Source organism: Pan troglodytes, chromosome 16, assembly GCF_028858775.2.
Source record: "Pan troglodytes isolate AG18354 chromosome 16, NHGRI_mPanTro3-v2.0_pri, whole genome shotgun sequence".
Lineage (NCBI taxonomy): Eukaryota > Metazoa > Chordata > Mammalia > Primates > Hominidae > Pan > Pan troglodytes.
In genome coordinates this window covers 56,825,928-56,849,610 of record NC_072414.2, presented here as the reverse complement: position 1 = coordinate 56,849,610, position 23,683 = coordinate 56,825,928, and the positions used below count along the sequence as shown (strand labels likewise).

Sequence of the window (23,683 nt, the reverse complement as noted above, 5' to 3'; positions counted from 1 at the left end):
CTTCAGTTTCCCTCTGGCACCAACTCTGGCTAAGGACAGATTCAACATTTGTGTGTGGATTGAACAAATGGAAAAGGCTACAGGCTCAAGGACGTCCATACCCTGAGCACGTGTAACACAGGTGCCCCATCACTTCCTGTCTACTCCTCAGGAAGCCCCAGCTCCAGGTGTCCTCAGGAAAAATGTGGCCCCAAGCCTGGCTGCCGCCCAGAGGAGCTGAGGTCCTAGGCTCAACTAACCCCAACATCCACACTGGGTAAGGCCCTACCTCCTTCAGGTGGACTCTCGTTGGTGGCCGGCGTCGCTGGCCCCCTCGCACCCGGTCCCGTGTCACATGCTCCAGGGCGCAGCTCTTGTCCACCTTTACCTGGAGGGAGGGGGAACCAGATCAGCCCCTGCCAAGCCTTGGGGAGTGTGGGAAGTAGCCAGGGCGGACCTGGCTCAGAGGCAGGGTCAGTGCCCCACCGCTGCCCTCTCTGGGAATCTCCCTGCCCTGGCCTCTGCTTCTCTGACTCTGCAATGCCCCTGGGGTCTCTTGCAAAGTCTGAGGCTCTCCCTCTCTGCAGCTGCCATTTGCCTCAGTCTTCCTGCCCAAATATGGGCCATCGGCCCTTGCCCCTGAGTATATCACAAATATATAAGCAGCCCTGAGGTGGCTTTGGGGCTTAGCTAGGAGAGAAGGTTGAAAGCAGCCTATGCTCCCCTGGTACCTGGTTTCTGGAAAAGGTCCGCCCTGGCCTCTGCCACCCTCCCAGGACCCCTGGAGAGAGCCCAGGGAGAGAGCAGGGCCTCTGCCCCTTGAGTCTGGGAGCCTGGAGGGCAGCGTCTTCTCTTTGAGGGTAACAGAAGGGGTCAGGACTGGCTGGGAAGTCTCAGAGTAAGAGTCACATGGGAGGTCCAGACTCAGAACCCTGGAGCAGCCTGGCCCTATGATGGGGAGTGGGGGCTCAGGCCCACATGTGACTCCAGCTGTCTCTGTCCCTCTGTCCCTCTGTCCCTCAGTGGAGGAGCGGACTGCGGGCTGAGGCCCAGCCCATGGCTCCTATGGCCTCCCCCAATATCTATGATATGTCCCATCATCCCTCTCCCGTGGAATGGGGACACTTTTCCCCTAGGTAGTGAAGGGCTGAGCGTGACATGTAACACAGGACACGACATAGGAGCTATGGGCTGGGAGTCGGGGAACCTGGGTATTAAGAGGGGACTTGCTTGGGAAGATTTGCTCCTTGACATAATCCAAGGCATCACTGTAGGTGGCCCCCAGGTCCATTTTAGCCCAAATAACCAAAGATCCATGATGTCAAAGACAAATCTTCCTAGGAGATCCTGGCCCCATGGGATGCTCTGCCTGCCCCAAGCCAGACTGTGGCTACTGTTGCCACAGTCCCCAGTACAGCACAGGGGGCTGAGGTCTGCAGGGCTGAATGGTCATTGCAGACAGAGAGGGAGGCCCAGAGCTGAGAGCCAGCCTGCCCTGGACTTCATGGTCAAACTGAAAAGGGAGCTGTTGGCTCACTCTGCAGCACTCTCTGGCCTGGGCCCACCTGCTGCTTCCAGCTGAGGCCAGGCTTAGAAAGGATGCATGCTGCCACCAGTCTAGTTCCAGCCCACCACTTATCTGCTTTCCAGTTTAAGACAAGTTACTTAATTTCCTTAGGCCTCCATTTCATCTGTAAAACAAGGACAGCACCACCTACTATGAGGGGCTGTAGTGAGGACTATAGAAGGTAACAACAATGCCCCATAGCAGTGACATAATCAAGGGGTAGTCTGGGGTAAGGAGGGGCAGGGTCCTCTCCTAGATCACACGCAGTGGGAAAGGAGACACAGAGCTGTCCATGTCCACAGACTGCATCGCACCTCATCGAAAGCCTTGTTTTTGCCTCGGTTAATCCCTTCATTGAGGGCTTTGATCCAGGATTCCTTCTCCTCCCCGGTGGGTGCCTGGAATTTGATGTCGCTGACCTGTGGGCAAGATGGATGGAGTAGATGGCAGATGTTTAACAAAGCTCACATTTGGCATCTTAAGGAGGCTTCCTTACCTAGATCCCAAAGTCAAACCAAAATGACCCCACAGTAAGTATGACACTGGGGCTTTGGGCCAGGAAAGGGAAAGATCTCACAGAGAAGCCCTCCCCACTGCCCACCAGTATGCAGCTGGGTCTAGATTCGAATCAGCCTGGCCTTGTGGAAAGAGCCCGGATCTGGTCCAGCTCCATGGGACTCCCCCAGGCCAGCTGCCTGGGCTCTGGGCTTCCGTTTACTCTGAAAAGTAGGAATAGCCCCAGTCTACATTCAAACCCACCCCACACCACCCATGAGTCCTTTCCCAATTCAGGTAGGAGCTCTGAGCTCCTGTTAGAATCAGAGGGTGGCTCAGAGAACCCTGACCCTGCCAGGCCCAATGGCCAGACAGGAAATGAGAGGAAGGAGTGAGGTCATGGAAACTGAGGGGCTGCCTCACGCAGTGGACAAGGCAGTAGGGCCTCTGAGCAGGACAGTCCACCACTTACAGGTGTCTGACCTCAGGCCTCAGTTTCTTCAACTGTAAAAGAGAATACCACCAGAACCTGCCTCATGGAGCCATGAAGATCATTTTTAAAATGATGTATCCAATTTGTACACCCATGCTCATAGCATTGTTCACAACAGCCAAAAGGTGGAAGCAACCTCAGTGTCCACTGACAGACGAATGGATAAGCAAAATGTGGTCCATACGTACAATGGATTATCAGCCAGCCTTAAAAAGGAAGAAAAATCTGACACATGCTACAACAGGGATGAACCTTGAAAACATTGTGCTAAGTGAAATAAGCTGGACACAAAAAGACAAAAACTGCACAATTCCACCTATATGAGGTACCTAGAGTTGTCAAAATCATAGAGACAGAGAGGAGAGTGGTGGTTGCCAGGGGCTGGGGAGAGGGGCAATGGGGCATTATTATTTAATGGGCATAGAGTTTTAGTTTTACACGATGGAGAGTTATGTGATGGATGGTGGTGATAGCTGTACAACACCATGAATGTATTTAATGCCGCTGAATTGTGCAATTTCAAACTGGAAAAGATGGTAAATTTTTTTTGACCACAGTTTTTTATTTTTTAATTGAGGGAAAAAAGATATATCTAAAGTACTAAATCTGGAGCTAGGCAGAGTGAATACTCAGTAATAGGAATTAGCACCATTGCCTTCCCTCTGGACAAAACAGTTTGTTTCCTCGCCTGTAAGATGGGATAACACTGCCTACTACCAAGCAATTATGAGGAAATTAAACATGATTAAAAGCAGGGACTGGCACATAGTAGGTGCTCAGTAAATAGTTCTTGAATGAATGAGCCAAAAAATTAATGAACTGGCTCAAGTTTCCTTCCCTCACCGTTTTTGGACCACTGCCTACTCTCTGACCTCAAGATGCCCTAGTTCTTTGTTGGCGGTCGCCAGCTTGCCCATCCTCCAACCTGGTGTTAGATAGTACCTCCCCTCCCTCCACTCTCCAGTTATGTAACACCGAGGTCGGCCTGGCCCCCTCAGCATCCTCATTATATAATTTCCTCCTGGCTGCCACTGCCTCCTCCTCATGCAGGGCCCTGGGTCCCACCCCCACCATGCCAGGCACAGCCAAATGCTCATTTGCATGACCAGGGTAAATTTGATCCTGGAAGCAGATCTTCAGTTAAGTCCAAAACCCCAGGGCACCTTGGCAACTGCCTCAGCTCAGCCATCAGGGCTGCTGGGGGCTCAGAGACAGACCACACTGCATCTGGGGTCGCTAAGGCCACCCAACTCTGTGACGGGACCTGCTAGAAAGGGAGTCTGGGGCCAGCCCTTCTACCCAGCTGCTCCTCCTATTCACAGGCTAAAGAGCTGGTGTGACCCCTGCATGGTACAGGATTTAGCATCCAGGGAGCTTGAAAAGTGTACAGCTGAACTCAAGAGCCAATGGAACAAGAGGAGGCCAGAGAAGAGCAGGCCTAGAAGTCAGATTACCAAGTTCTACTCACTTCATTACTCTGGACCTCAAAGGGACAAGAACAGAACCACTGGACCCAGCCCAAACTGCAGCTCCTTCCCCACTGGCCCAGCCCACCTGAAGCAGGCTGCCTCGGCTCTCTTCTGCTCCCTTGTGAGAAGCAGAAATGGCCTCAGAGAAGACCTATTGTGCAAGCCAAAAGGCTCCCACAGGAGAAGGAAGACAAGGTTAAACAGGACCCAGCTCCACCCTCCTAAGGAACCCTGTATCTGGCTGAACGAGCCAGGCATTCCACAAGGATGACCACAATAGAAACAATTAGAATACCAAGAAGTTACCAGCCTGGGCAACATAGCGAGACCCCATCTCTACAAAAAATATGAAAATTAGCCAGGCATGACGGTACGTGCCTGCAGTCCCTGCTACTCAGAAGCTGAGGTGGGAGGATCACCTGAGCCTAGGAGGCAGAAGTTGCAGCAAGCTGAGATAATGCCACTACACTCCAGCCTGGGTGACAGAGTGAGATCCTGTCTCAAAAAATAAGAATACCAAGAAGCTGTGCCTCTCCCCAAAAACCATCCTGAAGGGCCACAGGCTGTACAGGTCCCTGCCCTGAGAACTTCCAAGAAGCCCCAGGGACACAGGCACTGCTAGGAGCTTAGATGCTAACAGGACTGGCCACAGACTAGGCCCACAAGGCCTGGGAAAAGGTTAAGGACAAAATGGCAGAGAGGAAAAAAGTGGGAGGGGAAGAGAGGAGGCAGGAAAGAGGAAAGGGCCAAGCTGGCTGAGACCAGCAGGGCAGCAAGGCCCAGCAGTGGCCACCCTGCTTCCTGGCAGCGTCTGCCTGTGACCTCATGGGCAGGGGTGTGGGGCTGGAGAAGCAGGGGGAGAGGGGCATGTAAGACATTGGAGTCTTTGTTTATTTGATTAGAGGGGAAAAAAGGCGGCCTCAGGACCAGACAGCCAGGGTCATGTGACCTCCTGGCCGGCTGGAGGCCTCACTGAGGACGGGGAACACCCAGGCTGCTGAGAAAGGAGGGTGAGAGGATGTGGGAATGTGGTGCCCTGGGCCAGGTCCACCAACTGACCTCTGGAGAGCCCCAATCTGTGTGAGCTCCTGGGGTGGGGAGGGTCAGGGACCCTTGAGCTGGAACCAGGATGCACTGTTTCATCCGCAGCACCCACCACTTGCTCCACAGCCCCATCTCCTGTTCTCAGAGCCAGCCTAAATTCTTGTCCTGTTCTCAGAGCCAGCCTAAATTCTTGCAGGGTTGGGGGCTGGTAGGGAGGGTGTTGGCTGAAGCAGCTGAGAACACAGCTGCACAAACAGGCTTCTCTGAAGGTGATGTCCCACCCTGAGCTGAGCCAAGCCCACCTAGTCTATCACCAGCTGATTCTCAGAGCTGGGGAAGAGATGGCCCACAGAACAGCACAGGCAGAGGCCAGAGAGGCTAGGTCCCCCTCCATCCCACATCCACATAGCACACTAAGACACACACCCAGACAGACACACGGCCAGGTGAGCACTCACCTGCATTAAAAAAAGATACACACACAAGGGCCAGACACACAGGTGGCAGATCTTCACACAGAACATACTTTGCATCTCATCTCTCTCAAACACACATCCACATATACAGCGCCCACTCAGGAAGGAAGTGGGTCTCCAGGACAGGGTAGGGGCTCCAGGCCTTGAAAAGATTAAAATGTGACTCTTTTTGTCCTCAAAGAGCCCTAAGCAGCAGATGTCAAGTGAAACCTGGGCCCAGTCCCATGAGCCCTCATAACACTATAATTATACCAGCCCCTACCCTGGGATACACTTCCAGCTCCCCAGTATCACAGCTCCACAGCCCCCTCCACTGCTATCTTGGTTGCTTCTGTGCCCCCACCCCCTGCACAGTAGGACAAAGGGTCAATGAGTAAAGCATTGTGGTCTTCAGGGTCTGCAGAGGACTGGGATCCTATCCCCTAAAGCTGGGGGAGAAACAGAATGGCCTCCAGCAGGCCCAGACCAGACTTGCTCCCCAACCCCCAGCCTCTGTGACTCAGCCCTATTCTGCGAGGCTCCACATGACATGCAGAGGACAAGGCAAGGAATGGCCCAGCCGCAGATGGGTGCAAGCTGGCGAGAGGTGCTGTGCATGCCAGTCTCAAATCTGAACTCGCTCCTGACATCTGTGAAGCTACACCATGTGTCAACACCCACCAGACTCCCCGCCAGAGAAATGTGGTGCAAACAGCAAACTTCATCTGTATACACAGCATGTCCCAGGGAAAGACTCTCTCAAGCCAGGGACCTTCCCCAGCTACAGCCAAGAAAGGGAAGTGCAAGGGGAGGAAAGCTGGGGGGCTGCAGGCCTCCTAGTCCTGAGTCCAGGGTGGGCCCACCCACAAAGGCCTGGGATGAAGGGAGGCCACACACTCCCCCTCTGCCCCAGGCTGCATCACGGTGTTGAGGCCTGGCAGGGTGGAGGCCTCAATCACAGCTCTACTGCCTCAGCCCTGGGCCTCCCCCAGGGTCTGGGGTACAGCCAAGTGCCCCACCTCCCAAAGGCTACTTTCCAACTACAGCCTGGGATGGAGGCCCTGGGCCTGCAAGAGGAAAAGGGGAGCAGAGGTCTCTCAACAGAGCCCTAAGTGCATCTCTTATCAACTAGGGGCTTGGAAGATTCCAAGACAAAACGAGCAAAGGTCTGACCTATGGTGGCTGCTAGGGCTGAGCCTCAGCCACACGCAACGGAAAACAGGCTTTTTCAAGGGGCCAGGCCTGCCTTAAACCTGCTTAGGCCTCCCAAGCCGACTCTGGGCTAGAGGGAGATGGGGCAGCAGCAGGCATCGCCCTACCTTGTTCCCTGGGGATCGCAGCAGGATAAAGCGGTGTTTCCGCTTGAGGAGGGCACGAAGGTCCTGGCACTTCTCATAGCTGCCCAGCTCCACAGTCTCCACACACTTCTGATCATCCTGGGGAGGGAGACAGAAGGGACATGAGCTGGTGACAGTCAGACCCACCACTACCCTCAACTACTCATGTCCCAGACCCTGATCCCACTCAGCGAGGACATCACTTGGTTAGAGGGAGGACCTCAGGCTGCCAATCAGTCACCAAGATGTGGTGTCCAGACCCTGGCAAGTGCATGCTGGCTGGAGGGATGCCCACAAGGCTCCCCATCCAGATGGGAGACGGGCACATAGCCCAGAGGCGCGTATGTGCCTAAGGCCAGAGGAGGAAACAGAGGGGAAGCTAGAGAGGATAAGAAAAGGCTGTCTGGGGTCCAGCCATGCCCAGAGGCCAGGCAGAGATCTGTGGAAGAGAAAGCCAGAAGAAGAATGCAGGATGCCACAAAATGGCAGGCAGGGAGTGGGATGGGGACGGGGGACAACAACGACTTTCCAGGAAGAGCCAGAGGGAAGTGTGAACAAGGCAAATTTGGGGCTACATGCCCTGCCTTCAGCACAGCCATCCTGAATTGTGCTCCTCACTCAGCATCACCCCCTGCGGAGCCCTGGCTTGGGAAAGCAGCACCTCATCCAAGGCTGCAGGCTACATACAAGCAAGAGGCAAGGGCTCCTTGAAGCGCATCCCATCCCCACCCCACCACTCGGAGTCCTCATCATTAGGAGGGCCAGCGGCCAGAACAGTGCCCACCCTCTTCCCGGCCATCTCTGGACACCAGCCAGACTGTCTTCCTGCCCACCACTCCTGACATTTGAGTGTTTTCTCCACAGGCTCCACCCATCAGGTGCCTGTCCAGCAAGCTGCCTGGGAAAAGCTCCTCCCTCAGTGGTGGTCAACTGGTCCTCTTCCAGGGAAGACCCAACTGGAACAACTTCCTGGGTGTGGCACTCTGTCATCCAGGAGAGTCCAGGGAAGCAGAAGCAGATCCTTTGGTGGGGGAGGGTACACCACCCTGGGACGGGCCAAAAAGTTAAGGAAACCCTTGCTGATGTTTAACAGAAGAAATCTGACACTTAGTGAGCACTTCTGCATCCCTGAGTCTCTGAACCTCACAATAACCCTGAAAGCCTGCAGCCCCATATCTGCCTCATTTTAGAAGGAAAGAATGAGGCCTGGAGGTGAAGGGATTTGCCCTAGGCACACAGACTCAAATATAAGGGGCAGGGCCCCAACTCAAACCACAGCCTCTGACTCCCAGGCCAGGGCCCTTTCCAGCACAGCACACTCCTTCCAGTCACAGGCAGTAGGTTGCTCTGCATGAGGGGTCCTCCAAGGTTGGGACCTAGGCCAGCAGCATTAGCACCACCTGAGAGCTTGTTAGAAATGCAAACTCCCGGCTGGGTGCGGTGGCTCACACCTGTAATCCCAGCACTTTGGGAGGCCGAGGCGGACAGATCACGAGTTCAGGAGATCGAGACCATCCTGGCCAACACAGTGAAACCCCATCTCTACTAAAAAAAATACAAAAAAAAATTAGCCGGGCAGTTAGCCGGGCGTGGTGGCGGGCACCTGTAGTCCCAGCTACTTGGGAGGCTGAGGCAGAAGAATGGCGTGAACCCAGGAGGCGGAGCTTGCAGTGAGCCAAGATCACTCCACTGCACTCCAGCCTGGGCAACAGAGCGAGACTCTGTCTCAAAAAAAAAAAAAAAAGAAAAAGAAAAAGAAATGCAAACTCCCAGGCCTCATCCCCACTCAATCATTACACCTAAGAGGGTGGGCCTGGCAATCTGCGTTCTAACTAGCCCCCAGGGATTTTGATGGATGGGAATTTTTTTTGTTTTTTGTTTTTTTGAGACAGAGTCTCACTCTGTCGCTCAGGCTGGAGTGCAGTGGCATGATATCGGCTCACTGCAACCTCTGCCTCCTGGGTTCCTGCGATTCTCCGGCCTCAGCCCCCCGAGTAGCTGGGATTACAGGTGCCTACCACCATGCCCGGCTAATTTTTGTAGAGACATGGTTTCACCATGTTGGCCAGGCTGGTCTCGAACTCTTGACCTCAAGTGATCCACCTGCCTCAGCCTCCCAAAGAGTTGGGATTACAAGCATGAGCCACCAAGCCTGGCCTGGATGCAAACAGTTAAGAACCACTGCTACCAGCCTGGCCAACATAATGAAACCCCGTCTCTACTAAAAATACAAAAATTAGCTGGGCATGGTGGCATGAGCCTGTGGTCCCAGCTACTCAAGAGGCTGAGGCAGGAGAATCGCTTGAACCCACGAGGCGGAGGCTGCAGAGAGCCGAGATAGCACCACTGCACTCCAGCCTGGGTGACAGAGGGCGACTCCTTCTCAAAAAAAAAAGAACCACTGCTCTACACCAGAGGTTCTTAGCCTTGGTGGCACCTGGGAGCTTTTAAAAACCCCAATGCCCAGGCGACATCCCAGACCAATTATACCACAATCTCTTGGGGTGCAAGGCCCAGACCTCAGGATATTTTAAAGCAGATGACTGTATATCTAATGTGGATAACTACTAATCGACTCTCTCGTCAGCCCCTCAGAGAAAGGGGAAGAGATGGCCAAGGTGGCCTTATCTCTCCCAACCAGGTTAAATCAAGTATCTTTTCTCATTTTTGCTTCCATCCATACATCCCTTTCCAATCTCTAGCCTCCAGTACCTTCCAGATTCCTCAACTAAACAGATGGACCAGAAAAATCCTCTTGCTCTGAGAAACTCCCCTGCCCCCAACCATGAACCCCTGAACTTGAGTGCTCTCCATCCCATCATTTACTGCCAGGGGGATGCAAACATCTACAAAACACCTGCAAGATGCAGACACCCTATGAGGTGCTAGGAGCCGAGTCCTGCCATGGGAAAACACAGTCCTGACTCCCTGCTTGGCCATCTTTCTCTACCCCATTCTCTGTGTATCTATCTGCTTATCCTTCTGTTCCCCCAACTGCACCCTACAAGCAGCAGCCCTCAAGCAGAACATATGTAGGACCAGTTTTCTGAGTGCCTTGTCCAGATTGAGAACTCAGGAAGTCTCCTCCTCCCCGGGAATCTGGAGCAGGGAAACTGCCCGGGGAAGAATCATTGCTTGAGAGAGAGCAGCTTACTTGCCCCGTGTCCACAGGCCTCCACTAACTGGACCGCCACTGGCCCGAATACACCCTCCTCTGCCTGGGAACAAAAAGTCCATCCACCTCTACCATTAAGCTCCCAACAGCTGTCTGTCCTGGGTCTCCTCTCCACCCCACCCCAAGACGCTGAATCATCCCAGCTCTTCTGCAGCTCAGAAAAACGGATAAACCAGCAGGCAATGGGTGAGGGAAGCATCTTTGGAATGTCAGCCTCTCTGACAGCAAAGAAACAGCCAAGAGCCATTCGCATTCGCCTAGTTCCTTACATCAGAAAGAGGAATTGAGCTAATAAGCATTTCTCAATTCCTACTCCAGGGCCAAGCTCCCCCACCCCTAAGTGCTAAGTTCCTGAAATTGCATTTACATTTTTAATAGCAATCTTTTTCAAACAAGGGAAAAAAAGCATGATTTAGATTTTTCATGTTTGGGAGATGTGAAATCCTTCCTGCTTCCCAGCTGTGGCCAGATGCAGAGAGGCAGTTTAGGACAAGTCTGACAGTACCTGACAGGCTGACAGCTGAAGCCTGTCACTTAAATCTCATGGCAGCTGGCACTGGAAGAAGCTGTGACAACCCCCTTTATTGGAAAAAAGGTCCCCCTGCTGCCTCATTCTCAACTGTGGCACATCCTATTTTGGTGGGAGCAGCAGTAGAGAACATCTGGGGGTGCTGTCTACGCACCCTCATTCCCTTGCCCTCTTCCCACTGCTTCTCTGACACCCAAACAAACTCCACGAGCCAGCAACTCAGGTAGGTCAGACAAGGTGTTTCTCCGAGGCAGCTCCTTTAAACACTTTGGATCCAGGTTGCCTAATCTTTCTTGTCCTGGGACAACTGTGAATTTGCCAAGATAGCCTGAGGCAGGCTGGGAGAGGTGGATGAGGAAGAGGCAGGCTCCCCCTTCTGCCCCCAGGCCAATTCTTCCCCAGGTATTTCATTTGTCAAAGGCATATATTGCTACCCTGTTTTCAGTGGATGGGCCCTCTGATAGCCTCAACCACAGCACACAAATAGCATCTACAAGGAAAAACCACTTTTCTTCCTCAAGTCTTCACCTACATCTTAATTGACTCTTAGTTAACACGCAAGCTTAGCATCCTTGGTTGTCCAAATCCCAAGCCTGCTGAAATCAGAAGGGGAACAAGCATCTGAAGTGGGAAGAAGTGAGGGCTATTCGAGGCACAAGGACAGCAGAAGTTGCAACCAGCAGCTTGATGTTAAAGGAGAAAGAAAAGATGAGAAGTACAGCCTCCTGCCAGTTCAAAACAGAGAGGCAATCTGCCTCTTTACCCCTGTGCATCTAGAGAACCCACTCTGCAGGTGGGTCTGACAGGTGATGACACTGAGCTACCAGGGAAAGATTTTATTTAGGCCAGAATCTTCTGTTGAAGAAAGCAGAGAATATTTAACATATTTTAGAGATTTTCTAACAAAAATAAGTTTTGGAGTTTACTTGCTGGCGTCTCTTGGTAGAAAGCACGCTGGACTTGCTTCTAGACCTAACTCCTCCATTCACTGGGAGATGCTGAACAGTCATCTTGTCACCCTGAGCCTCAGTATCCTCTTCTGTAAAAATCTAACATGATGACCACTCTCATGGGACTATTGCGATTTGTCATAGGGAGATATGTAAGAGCATATCTCCAAACAAGTACGAGTGCTACTTATTATTTTTTTGTTTTTTTGAGATGGAGTTTCACTCTTGTTGTCCAGGCTGGAGTGCAATGGCGTGATCTCGGCTCACTGCAACCTCCACCTCCCAGGTTCAAGTGATTCTCCTGCCTCAGCCTCCTGAGTAGCTGGCATTACGGACATGCACCACTACACCCGGCTAATTTTGTATTTTTAGTAGAGATGGGGTTTCTCCACGTTGGTCAGGCTGGTCTCGAACTCCTGACCTCAGGTGATCCGCCTGCCTCGGCCTCCCAAAGTGCTGAGATTATAGGTGTAAGCCACTACACCCGGCCTGCTAATTATTATTTCTACTACCACTGCTGAATGGAGCAGGCTTCAGTTTTCCATAACATTCACTCATATGGAACCTTGCCCAGGGACAGGAAAAGACTTGCACACTAGATGCACATACAGTTCAAAGAACTCTCGGCTGGGCACGCAGGCTCACGCCTGTAATCCCAGCACTTTGGGAGGCGGAGGTGGGTGGATCACCTGAGGTCAGGAGTTCGAGACCAGCCTGGCCAACAGGGTGAAACCCTGTATCTACTAAAAATACAAAATTAGCCGGGTGTGGTAGCTGACGCATGTGATCCCAGCTACTTGGGAGGCTGAGGCAGGAGAATTGCTTGAACCTGGGAGGCGGCAGTTGCAGTGAGCTGAGATCGTGCCATTGCACTCCAGCCTGGGCAACAAGAGCGAAACTCCATCTCAAAAAAAAAAAAAGAGGGCCAGGCGTGGTGGCTCACACCTATAATCCCAGCACTTTGGGAGGCCAAGGTGGGTGGATCACGAGGTCAAGAGATTGAGACTCTCCTGGCCAACATGGTGAAACCCCGTCTCTACTAAAATACAAAAAATTAGTTGGGCATGGTGGTGCGTGCCTGTAATCCCAGCTACTCCGGAGGCTGAGGCAGGAGAATTGCTTGAACCAGGACCCAGGAGATGGAGGTTGCAGTAAGCTGAGATCGCACCACTGCACTCCAGCCTGGGCTACAGAGCGAGACTCTTTCTCAAAAACAAAAAATAGCTGGGCATGGTGGCATGCATGCCTATAGTCCCAGCTACTCAGGAGGCTGAGACAGAGGAATTGCTTGAACCAGGCGGCGGAGGTTGCAGTGATCCGAGATCTCGCCACTGCACTCCAGCCTGGTGACAGAGCAAGACTCCATCACCAAAAAAAAAAAGAATTAAGTTTAAAAAAATAAGAAAAGAACTCTCATCTAGAAACCCTAGATTTGTCCTCGGAGGTATTATCCCCATATACAGAGACCCAAGAGAGGATTAGGTACTCGCTCAAGGTTGCACAGCATGGCAAAAGTAGAGCAGGTCTTCTGGCCCCAGACCCAGGGTCCTCCTACTAACTTGAATGCCCTCACTTTGCCCCTGTCCCAGAACCCCCAATCTCAGGGCCAAGCAGGTCCTCACCTCATTCTCATAGACCAGCAGCTGGGCCTGGCAGAGGAGCAGATATCGGTCTTTCCAGAAACCCAGGAGGCCCCCACTGCTCTTCTTGATCCAGCCAGCCTTGTCCACCATCTGTGCTCCCCGAGGCTTCTCACCGGCTTCCTTCACACCCTGTAACACAGCACCAGTTCATACCATGAGGGTTGCTACCATGGGGTCACAGGTCACAGGTTCATAGGTCACACAAGGGATGTGTCCCTAGGCTAAGTACCTAATGACATCATCCTATGTGAGCTTCCCCACAACCCCCAAGGCAGATATTCCTAACCCAGGATCAGAGCTAATAACAACAATAATAGCAGCAGCCACTTTACTCTGAGCCACTGTATAACATTTGATACACATAGTGTCATTTCACTCTTACAACTCCCCTCCAAGATGGTAGCCTCATTATCCACATGTCATAGCAAACTAAAGCTCAGAATGGAGGATGACTCGACAGAGTGGCAAACCACTGCTAGAGGACAGAGCCAGAATTCAAAGCAGGTCTCTCTGACCCCACGTTTTTCCCACTCCACCATTCTGCTTCCATGTGTTCATTCAATCAGTCAACAAATGTACTGAGTGCTTACAACATCACAGGAGAATAAAAGTAAGGCAGTCTCTGTCCTCAGAGCTCACAGTGCGGGAAAATACGAGCTGAACAAATAAATACCCAGGCATACTCATCAACCTGTGTGAAATGCTATACAGGAAACACACAAAGGGCAGCGAGAGGACAGTGGGGGACCCAATTCAGGTTGGGGTGGCCCAGGAAGGCCACCCAGAACAAAGATTGGAAGGACAGGCAGGCTGAGTGGCAATCTGCCTCTCTACCGCTATGCTTCTAGAGAACCCACTCTGCAGCCCCTTCCGCTTCCCACCCAAAGCAGGAGGCTCCTCTCCCCTCCTCCCCACTCCAGGCAAGGACCTTAGGGTGGCCACCACATCTGGTGAGGGTTCCAAGGACTCTGTCTTTGACCACAGGCTGGCACAGGAGTTAAATTCAAGCCCTTCTCTTGGATTTGGGTAGACACCCTGGAGCCTTGGGGCCAGCTACTGACATCTTGTGCCTCATTGATTGCCTGCTTGGGTGGCTGGGTGCCAGATACATGCCTACCAAATAAGGTTGGGGTCAGATCCACTTCTGGGTCCCCAGCACCCAGCCCTGTTCTTTTACACATAATGGGTGCTCAAGAAGTACGTGTGAAATGAAAATAAAAATACACACCCTTTGCTAACCACTTTGCTTCACTGATAGGTACCCAGAGTCGTGAGTGTGAAGTGGGGGGTGAAGGGGAGGGGATCAAGAATGTGTCAGAATCTAGAGGCTGCTAGAAGGAAATTAGCATGGACTAATTTTGACTACGTTATAATTTACATAAAATTCAAAAAAGGGGCCCCAGTTAAAAGAGGTGTGCCTCTCCCCAGGGATATCCTGTGGCCACAGCTGCCTTTGGAAGAACAAGCCCAGACAGATGTAAGCGTGGTGCACTGTCAGGAGCTGGGAAGACCTGGCTTCCCTGGTCTCTGTCATGGCAGGGGAACCCCAGCCTGGTTCTCACTGTGGGCCCCCACCCCCTTTTGAACTGCACATTCTAGTGGTGGGGAATCTGGGCTTAGAAGCTGCAGTCATGCAGACTGAAGCAAACCACTTAACCTCTCTGAGCCTCAGTTTCTTCATCTGTGAAATGCAGCTACTAACAGCAGAAGTTGTAAGGAATCCAACTCCACGAGGGCAGGATTTTTGTTTTGTTCACTCCTGTACCCTCAGTTCCTAGACAGTGACTGGCACATAGTAAGTGTTCAATAAACATTTGTTGCTGAGTAAAGACAAAGCATATAGAGCAGTTCCCAGGATGCCCTAAACCTAGTAAACGGCAGCTGTCATTATTGTTACTATTGTCACTGCCATCCTCTCTGGCTCTCAGGGACCCTCTCCCTGGGCCCAGTTCCCAAGTCAGGACAAGCCCTTTCTGGTCTATAGCTGCTGGCCTCAGATCTCTAGGAGCTCCAGGAATGTGGGGTCCCACCTTGGGGTCTCTCCCTAACTTGTAGATGGCAAGAGAAATGGGGAAGTGGGGTGGTCCAAATGATCTTCCCAGGGTCTTCTTCTACAGGCATGGTGGGTCATGCCTGTAATCCCAGCACTTTGGGCCGAGACGGGCAGATCATTTGAGGTCAGGAGTTTGAGATCAGCCTGGCCAACATGGGGAAACCCCAACTCTACTAAAAATACAAAAAATAGCCGGGCGGTGGTGACGCACGCCTGTAATCCCAGCTACTCAGGAGGCTGAGGCAGGAGAATCGCTTGAGCCAGGAAGGCGGAGGTTGTGGTGAGCCGAGATTGCACCACTGGACTCTTGTATGGTTAACAGGATGAGGCCCTGTCTCCGAAAAAAAAAAAAAGGTCTTCCCGGATATAGGAACAAGGAAGTAGAAGGCTGGCCGATTATGAGCCACCCTGTCCAGGAGAAGAGGGATTTCAGCACCCTTTGACAAGAAGGGAAAGGCTCTCCCATTCCATCATGCACTCAACTCCCATTCCCCACATCACCACTGACACCCCCAGGGCCCTAACACTACTTCAGCGAGCCCTGCAGGCTGTCATAGGCCCAGGGCTAGAAGGGAAGAACAGGGAAATGGGAAACCCCACCCCCACATTTCACACTGACAACCCTCCTACTGCAACGGCAACAGCAAGGACAGCACCACCAGCCCCTGCCAGGCCTTCCACCTGATGGGCAGACTCTTGGTTTCTCTTAAACAAGGCAGTGAGGTCTGTGGAGTGTGAAGCTGTTGCCCAGCCACCCACCTCTGAGCTCCAAGCTCGCCTCTTGCTTTCAGGGGACCCACCCACCACCCCAAGGGATCTCACACCCCTTTCTAAACTCTCTCCACTCATGACCTCTCCTGAAAACTTTCTACCCTCTGGAAGCTCCCTAGGGCCACAGCTGGAACTTGTGCCTAGATCACTGTCACTTCTGGGCTGATGTAGCCTAGAGAATACTGTGACTGGATTACCTACAGAAACAAGTCCAGGTCCTTGAAGAATGAATGGGACCAGGGCAGGACTAGGCGAAACAGCACTTTGGTATGGAGAAGGGGACAACTGAAGGGCTACAGATGGTGTGAACCACAGCCCAGCCACAGAAACAGCCACCCAGGGGAGGACTGGCTGGAGGCCAGAGTCCTAGTTGCCTCCACCCAGCCCCCTTCCCTGCCCCTCAGACCCCCTCCCTCCAGGGGGGCCTGGCTATGCCCCAGTAAGTTTTAATAAGGGGCCCCTCCCCTTGGCAGGGTTCACAGGGGAGGTTTTGTCCTGCTCAGCCCAGTTTCTCGGCCTCCTCTCCTCACTGAGCAGCTGACCGCTGTTCTTCCTGTTTTGCCCTCTCCCCTCCCATCCCTCCTCACCCAGGCCCTTTCCTGCCCACTGTGAGCAGCTCCTGAGGCACCCCTAGGCACCAGCCTGCCTCCCTTGGATCACTCATTAAAAAAAAAAAAAAAAAAAAAAGAAGCCAGGTCACCTCAACTCTGTACACAGAAGGGGACAGATGGAACCACAACACAGGTTACGAGAGACAGAGACTAGAAGAAACTTGGTTGGCACCTCACATCCCAGGAAGCTTATGACAACCTTTGCTCTTTGACAAAACCCAGTGATGTTCTGACCCAACTCTACTAAGAATCCACCGTGTCAGAGTCCTGTGCCAGGGCATTGAGAGAGAGGAAGCACAGGCTCTGCCCCAGGGCAACTTCCAGTCTGAGGTGGGTAACAGAGACCCTGTATAAGATAAGTCCCCTGTCTGGTGGGGAGCGGGTAATCTCCTGCTTGAGAGGCTCCAGCCTATTGGCAGAGACATAGCACTTAACCAGAGGGACGCACCGGTCCTAGCTCTCTGATGAGGTAAGGGCTTGGGGTTCGTTTGGGAGACCCCTGCAGAAGGTAGGGTTTGGGGAGGGCTCTGAGCAGGGGAAGAGACACACGCCTTGGTCCAGAGAAGGCAAGGCACGAAAGGTTATCAAAGCCCCTGCCCCCTCAACCCCTTTACTATAGAAAGAGAAAGTACAGCCCAGAAAGGGCAAGAGATTACTCCATGGGACAGAAACAGTACTGGGACAGGACACTGCCCTGCTTGTCTCTAGATGGTGAGGGCAAGTGGAGAGCCTAGAAGCCAGGGAAAGGCATGACTGCTGGCAGAGGACAGAGCCCCAGAGTACAGAAGGGAAAGCCTAGGTCCAGGATTTCCACCCTTACTCCAATGGCAGCAATAATACCCCCACTGATATTCGCAGTTTTCTCAGCTTTTGAATATACATCATCACATTGCTCGATCACCCACCCTTTTCCTTTTACAAAGGAGGAACCGAGGCCAGGAGCACACAGGTGGGCAGATGCCCAGTGCCCAGACCAGCATCTCCTCCCCAAGCCTCAGCCTGACAAGAGCTACCAGCCCGCCCGTTGCATAGAGGAGGTCACTGAGGCTGAGGGACCTTGGCCCAGGGTGGCCGGGCACAGGGAAGAAGCTGAAAGCTAGCAGGAGGGCTGAAAGCAGCCATGTGAAAGAGATGATGAAGATGGCCTGGGATCATGGGGCAGAGCATGTGGCTATGACCTAAGAGGTGTTTTAGAGAAACAAAGATGGGCACTGAGGCCTAGTGCAACAAGCGGAAGCTACTGGGAGAAGTGGGAGGAAAGCAGAGTTAGGGATGCCAAAGGGGAGTAGGGAAAGGAAGCCCCTGCTGTGGGGGTGAGGCTTGCAGGGGCTTGGGTAAAGTGGACAAGAACTTAGATGGCCCAGGTATTTAGAGAGCTTTGGGCATCTAGGAGTCAGAAAGTGGCAATATAGGCTGGGTGCAATAGCTCATGCCTGTAACCCCAACACTTTCGGAGGCCGAGGCAGGCAGATCACCTGAGGTCAGGACTTCGAGACCAGCCTGACCAACATGGAGAAATCCCATGTCTACTAAAAATACAAAATTAGCCAGGCGTGGTGGTGCATGCCTGTAATCCCAGCTATTCAGGAGGCTGAGGCAGGAGAATTGCTTGAACCCAGGAGGTGGCGGTTGCGGTGAGCCAATATCTTGCCACTGCACTCCAGCCTGGGCAACAAGAGCGAAACTCCGTCTCAAAAAAAAAAAAAAAAAAAGAAAAGAAAGTGACAATGTGAGAGATTCAGGACCAAGGGTGTACAGAGCTGAGCCGGGCCCAGGAGGTGTCCGGAGAACTTCCCTTAATTAGGGGCCAGAGCAGATCAGGAGATGGAGTAATCCTGACCCACATCCTCTGGGAGCAGGGGAGGAGCCCTGGCCAGAGAGCCCAGCCCTTGCAGCAGGGGCCTGGGGCAGGCAGATGGCAGCCCCACCTAACAGCCAGAAAGAAACCGCAGCAAATCACAGAGGCCTGACTTTGCCCCCTACCTTCACCCACTGAGAGAACGGGCCACTGTCAGGCCAGGAGTATGAGGAGGACAGGCACTATATTTTGTAGAAGAGGAAATGAAGGCTGAGAGGGGAAGTGACTTATCTACCATCCCACAGAAAGGCAGGGCCTGGCCTAGAGGGAGCCCTGACGGACCACTAGCTGCTCCTATCCATGGCCCTGGGAAAGTGGGAGGTGGGCACTGAAGGGACACAGGCAGTCCGGTCCACTCAGGGCTTCCCAGCTGGCCAGGGTTCCCCCAAGGCAGAGAACTTCATCTTTCCTCCCCATCCAAGGAGGCAAAGACATGCCCCTTCCCTTGGGCTGAGAGGGGCTGAAGCTGGGACCCCCTCAGGGGATAAGAAACAAATTCACCTTCCTCTAGACCCAACAGGCCCCTCATTTTAACTTAATCATTCCACAGGCATATATTAAGTGCTTGCTGCGTGCTGGACCCTCGGATAAAGCGGCTGCTGGCAGAACTGAGTTTGCAAGTAAAGGGCAGGGGCAGGGGCAAGACCCAATCCCAGGCCAAGAGTGTTCTGAGTGGTTAGAAGGAGGCTCCAGGGACACAGTTGGTCCAGCCCTCGGGTGGGGAAGGCAGGGACTAAGATCAGACCCTAGGTGGGCCGGACTCCCGATTCCTTCCCTACAGCTAGCTGCTCAGATGGATGTGGAGCGGGGAGAGAGTGGGGGAAGATACAGAGACTTATACAAGGGAGAAAAAAGCAACTTCTCCAATCCTCCTGCCACCAAAGCATGGTCACATCCTTGAGACAGGAACCCCCCCAACACACACACACACACACACACACACACACACACACAGAGTCAGGATCCGATCCTTGAGACAGGAACCCCCCAACACACACACACACACACACACAGTCAGGATCCGACACACACACACACACACACACACACACACAGAGTCAGGATCCGACCACGGTAATCGGGGTTCGAGCCCAGTCACCCAGGCCACTTTCAGCAAGTCATCAAACTCGCTGGAGTCTCAGTCTCCTGGTCAATCCAATGGGAACAGTAACAACCACGACGCCCCACAACTGGTGAGAAAGTCAGCGAGAATGAAGGAGGACGCGGTCTGCGAAGTCCCCGATATGGATCCAGCCCCTCGCCCCTGCCCCATTTGCCCAGGCTCTTCCTGAGGTGAGACTGGCGGGAGTGGGGCGGGCAGGAACGAGGGCCTGAGCCCAGGACCGCAATCCCCGTGAGGGGCTCGAGGACCCCAGCCCAACGCCCCGCCGGGCCCCGCCCTCACCTCCTCCTCCATGGCGAGTCCGCCGAGGTCCCGCCGCTCCGCCACTCGCTTCCAGCGCCGCGCGGGCTCTGCCACCGCGTCTACGCCGGCCAGGCGGCGACTCTCCGCGTTCTGTCCCGCCGGCTGCCGGGGGCCCAAGAAACTTCGGGGGGGCGGGGCCGGGGGCGGGGTGAGGCTTCCGGGGGCCGGGGCGGGGCCGGGGAGGGGGCGGTGGGGCCGGGGGCCCGGCCCAGGGCGGGAAATGGGTGGGGAGGGGCGGGGCCTGGGTTGGAGACTGGACGGAGGAGCCGGGCGGAGATGCAACTGGAGGAAGAGGGCGGAGAAGGTTTCCTGCATCGGCGGAGGGAGAGGGACTAGGAGGGGGCTGCGGCGGGGGAGGGGAGGGGGCTTCCGGCCCAGAGACTGAGGCGAGGGTGGCGGGAGCGGCGCGCGGGCAGGGCTGGGGTGGGGCGCACAGAGTGAGCGCTGGGGGCGCTGGCGGTGGAGCCTTTGAAGTCTTCCGAACCAGTGGGCTGGGGTTGCGAGACCGAGCCGAGCTGCCCTGGGCGGCCAGAGATGTGGGCATACAGAGGCTCCTCCTCTTTCCTCCCCGACGCCGGGCAGTGGGCGGTGGCCTGGTCTTCTCCCTGGAACCTCTGGGCGGGGCCGGGCCTGGAGCTTGGGTCTCTGTCCGGAGGGTGGTGTCACAGGAAGAGCTGGAGCTGAGAGTCGGGACTCCGGGGTCCCTTCAGGGGGCGGCCCGCCCCTGGCTCTCAGGGGTCTCCAAGCGCAGTGTTCTCCTGCTCTCCTTGGGCATCGCTCAATCCCTCCCGTATCTGAGGGTCGACCATCCCCCCGATCCCGCGGTGAGCTTGCAGCCCTGACAGCCTTACTGGAGAGTGGGAGTGTGGGGACCAGCAGAGAGTAATGATTTTAGTTATACCATACGCCCTCATTTTACACTGGAGAAACTGAGGCCCAGAGAGAGAAAGTAACTGGCTGCATCGCAGCCTGCAGCACCGCTCCCCTCTCACACACACACGCATACTCCCCCTTAGCTCTCCTGGTCAACCCCGTCCCATGCCAAGGAAGGGAAAATTAAGTGCATGTGAGATCAATGGTAACCTTCTTCGGCTCTGGCTGCCATAGCAGCGGCTGTGCCAGCGACCAAGCTCCCCTTTCACGGCCTTCTGCCAGCCCTCAGGCTCCCAGGCTACTTCTAGCCCTGTATGGAAAAGGGCAGCCTGGGGCTCCCAGGCCAAGGGGAAAGGAGATGCAGGTACACTTCTCCCTCATGCCTAGGCCTGGGATCCTTTATCTAAAGGAATGAAGAAAATTGAGGCTGATATTATAACACTGGTCAAGAAAAAGAAAGAATAGAAAAGAAAAGAAAGAGGAAGGAAGGAAGGAGAGAGAGAGGAAGGAGGGAGGGAAGGAAGGAAAAAAGGAAAGAGAAAAAGAAAAGAAAGAGAAAGGAAGGAAGGAAAAAAGGAAAGAGAAAAAGAAAAGAAAGGAAGGAAGGAAAGAAAGAAAAGAAAAAAGGAAGGAGAGAGGAAGGAAGGAGGGAGGGAAGGAAGGAAAGAAAAGAGAGCCGGGAGCGGTGGCTCACACCTGTAATCCCAGCACTTTGGGAGGCTGAGGCAGGCTGATCACCTGAGGTCGGGAGTTCAGACTAACCTGACCAACGTGGAGAAACCCCGTCTCTACTAAAAATACAAAATTAGCCAGGCGAGGTGGTGCATCCCTGTAATCCCAGCTACTTGAGAGGCTGAGGCAGGAGAATCGCTTGAACCCGAAAGGCGGAGGTTGCAGTGAGCTGAGATCACGCCATTGCACTCCAGTCTGGGCAACAGGAGTGAAACTCTGTCAAAAAAAAAAAGGGAGAGAGAGAGAAGGGAGGGAGGGAGGGACGCAAGGAGGGAAAAGAGAAAGAAAGAAAGGAAAGAAAAAGAGAGAAAGAAAGGAAGGAAAGATGAAGGAAAATTGAGGCTGAGGATCTGAGATAGTCTGTATATGTAGCAACCTCTTTCAGCCACCACATGGTTTTATTCCCTCAATCTGCAGAGCTGTGCAGCATTCTACTCCAATGATCAAGGACTCAGAAGATCTTGTATCTGGAAACTCATGCTCCACCTGCAGCAGACCAGAGACCCTGGGGAAATTCATTTTGTTACGCAGAAGCAGCCCTTTGTAGGGAGAGAGCAGTGAGGACAGGTTGGTTTGACATCCAAATAGTTCTGTCATTTTGAGGAATGAGCCATTGAGAACTACTCTGGCCTCAGTTTTCCCATCTAGCTCAAAAAACCCTCTGGTTTTGCCTCTATACTGTGTGCTTTCATTCAACACATATTTTATTTTCTTTGTCTGTCAGTCCCTACAATAGTGGCTGGGAGATAACGGCAGAGCTCAGGATCCCTGTCCTCTACTGGGGAGAAAGGCATGTAAGAAGATGAGAATGCCGAGTGTTAAATGAGAAGGTAAATGCACAGAGAAGGGGCACCAGAACCAGGACAAAGGGGTAGGACAGGCATTCTAGGGAGAGGGGACAGCGTGTAATCAATGGCATGGAGGCATGAACAGCACAGCATGTGTATGTAGGGCGGCCAGTCTGGAAAAGCAGACAGCTTTGTGCAGAGAGGGCCTTGTAGGTTGTGTGGAGGAGACCACATTTTAACCTCAGGGCAATGGGAAGTCATTGAAGGTTTGGGAGGTGTGGGGGTCTGTTTTGTGTGTGTACCATTTAATCATTCTGCAAAGTGTACTGAGTGCCCCTTAAGTGGGGGTGCTTTCTAAGGCATCATCCTACAATTATTCACTGAAAAGAATGTAAGGCCCCCTGTTATCTACTCACTATTCTAAACTCTCCCTATATCTCATTTAATCCTCACGAAAGTATCCATGAAATAGATACAATTGTTATCCTCATTGAACAGATCAGGAACCTGAGGCTTGAAGAAGTTAGATGACCTGGTTAAGGCCACTTGACTGGATTCAAACCCTGCCTGACTCCACATGACTCCTTTGGGCAGCATCGTGTGACCACACCACGTAAGATCTAGGTCCTGCCTTGGAGAGCTGATGAACCAAACTAGCAGGAAGGTAGAAAAGTCCTGATAAGGACACTTAAAAAAATAATAATATGGGTCTTGCTCCGTCACTCAGGTTGGAGTGCAGTGGTGCAATCACAGCTCAGTGCAGTCTCAACCTCCCAGGCTCAAGTAATCCTCCCACCTTGGCCTCCCAAAGTGCTGGGATTATAGACCTCAGACATGGTACCCAGCCCTGAGAAGGACTCTGATGAAAAAGTACATGGTGTGTGGTGAGAGTGGCTCCCAGAGGAGGGGTTGAGTTGTATTCCAGCAGGGTTAGTTGGATAGGGGCGGAGGGAAAGTTCAGGACAAGAGAACATCTCACAAAAGTGAGAACTTGTAGAATATCCTGACTTGTTAGGTGAATTGTAGGCAGTCTTTATGTGGTCATATGTGTTGGGGGCAGGATGGGGAAGGCGAATTCGGTCAGATGCCGCCAACGAGGCAGCAGGAGCCAGAGCACTAAAGGCCTTGAGTGCTGACCTAAGGGATTGAAATTCCTCCTGCAAGTAGCAGGGGGCTACTGAAGCTTGAAGTGAGGTATGACACAATCTCATTTTCATCTTACAAGCTCATTTTCATGACTGCAATATGGGCAAGAAAGACAGGGTAGTCCATTGAGTAGATTATTCCAGAAATCCAAGTTGGATGTAATGCAACTTGCTGAACCACTGAACCAGAGCAGTGGTTACGAAGATGTGGAGGATAGATTCAAGAGCTAGAAAAGAGATAGAGGGATCAGGACTTGGAGTGGTTTCTTTATTCATTGATTCATCCATTC

At 53.1% G+C, this 23,683-nt stretch overlaps 2 protein-coding genes across 2 annotated transcripts in view; one reads left to right on the top strand and one right to left on the bottom strand.

Annotated features, from left to right (window-relative positions):
- Window positions 1-19,988, bottom strand: part of PLEKHO2 (pleckstrin homology domain containing O2) — a 26,128-nt gene extending 6,140 nt beyond the window's left edge. Inside the window, exons 1-5 of the mRNA XM_016928365.4 lie at window positions 19,835-19,988; window positions 13,116-13,265; window positions 6,822-6,938; window positions 1,861-1,965; window positions 269-367 (exon numbers count right to left, since the gene is read on the bottom strand). Coding sequence (XP_016783854.1) covers window positions 269-367; window positions 1,861-1,965; window positions 6,822-6,938; window positions 13,116-13,265; window positions 19,835-19,846 — 483 coding nt within the window. The 5' untranslated portion in view covers window positions 19,847-19,988. The remainder of the gene's footprint in view (window positions 1-268; window positions 368-1,860; window positions 1,966-6,821; window positions 6,939-13,115; window positions 13,266-19,834) is intronic.
- LOC134808491 (uncharacterized) lies at window positions 19,845-23,683 on the top strand. Its single transcript, XM_063794426.1, has 5 exons — window positions 19,845-20,003; window positions 20,272-20,679; window positions 21,878-22,027; window positions 22,185-22,290; window positions 22,747-23,683. Exons 1-3 carry the CDS (start codon window positions 19,845-19,847, stop codon window positions 22,019-22,021), a joined length of 711 nt encoding a protein of 236 aa, XP_063650496.1. The 3' UTR covers window positions 22,022-22,027; window positions 22,185-22,290; window positions 22,747-23,683.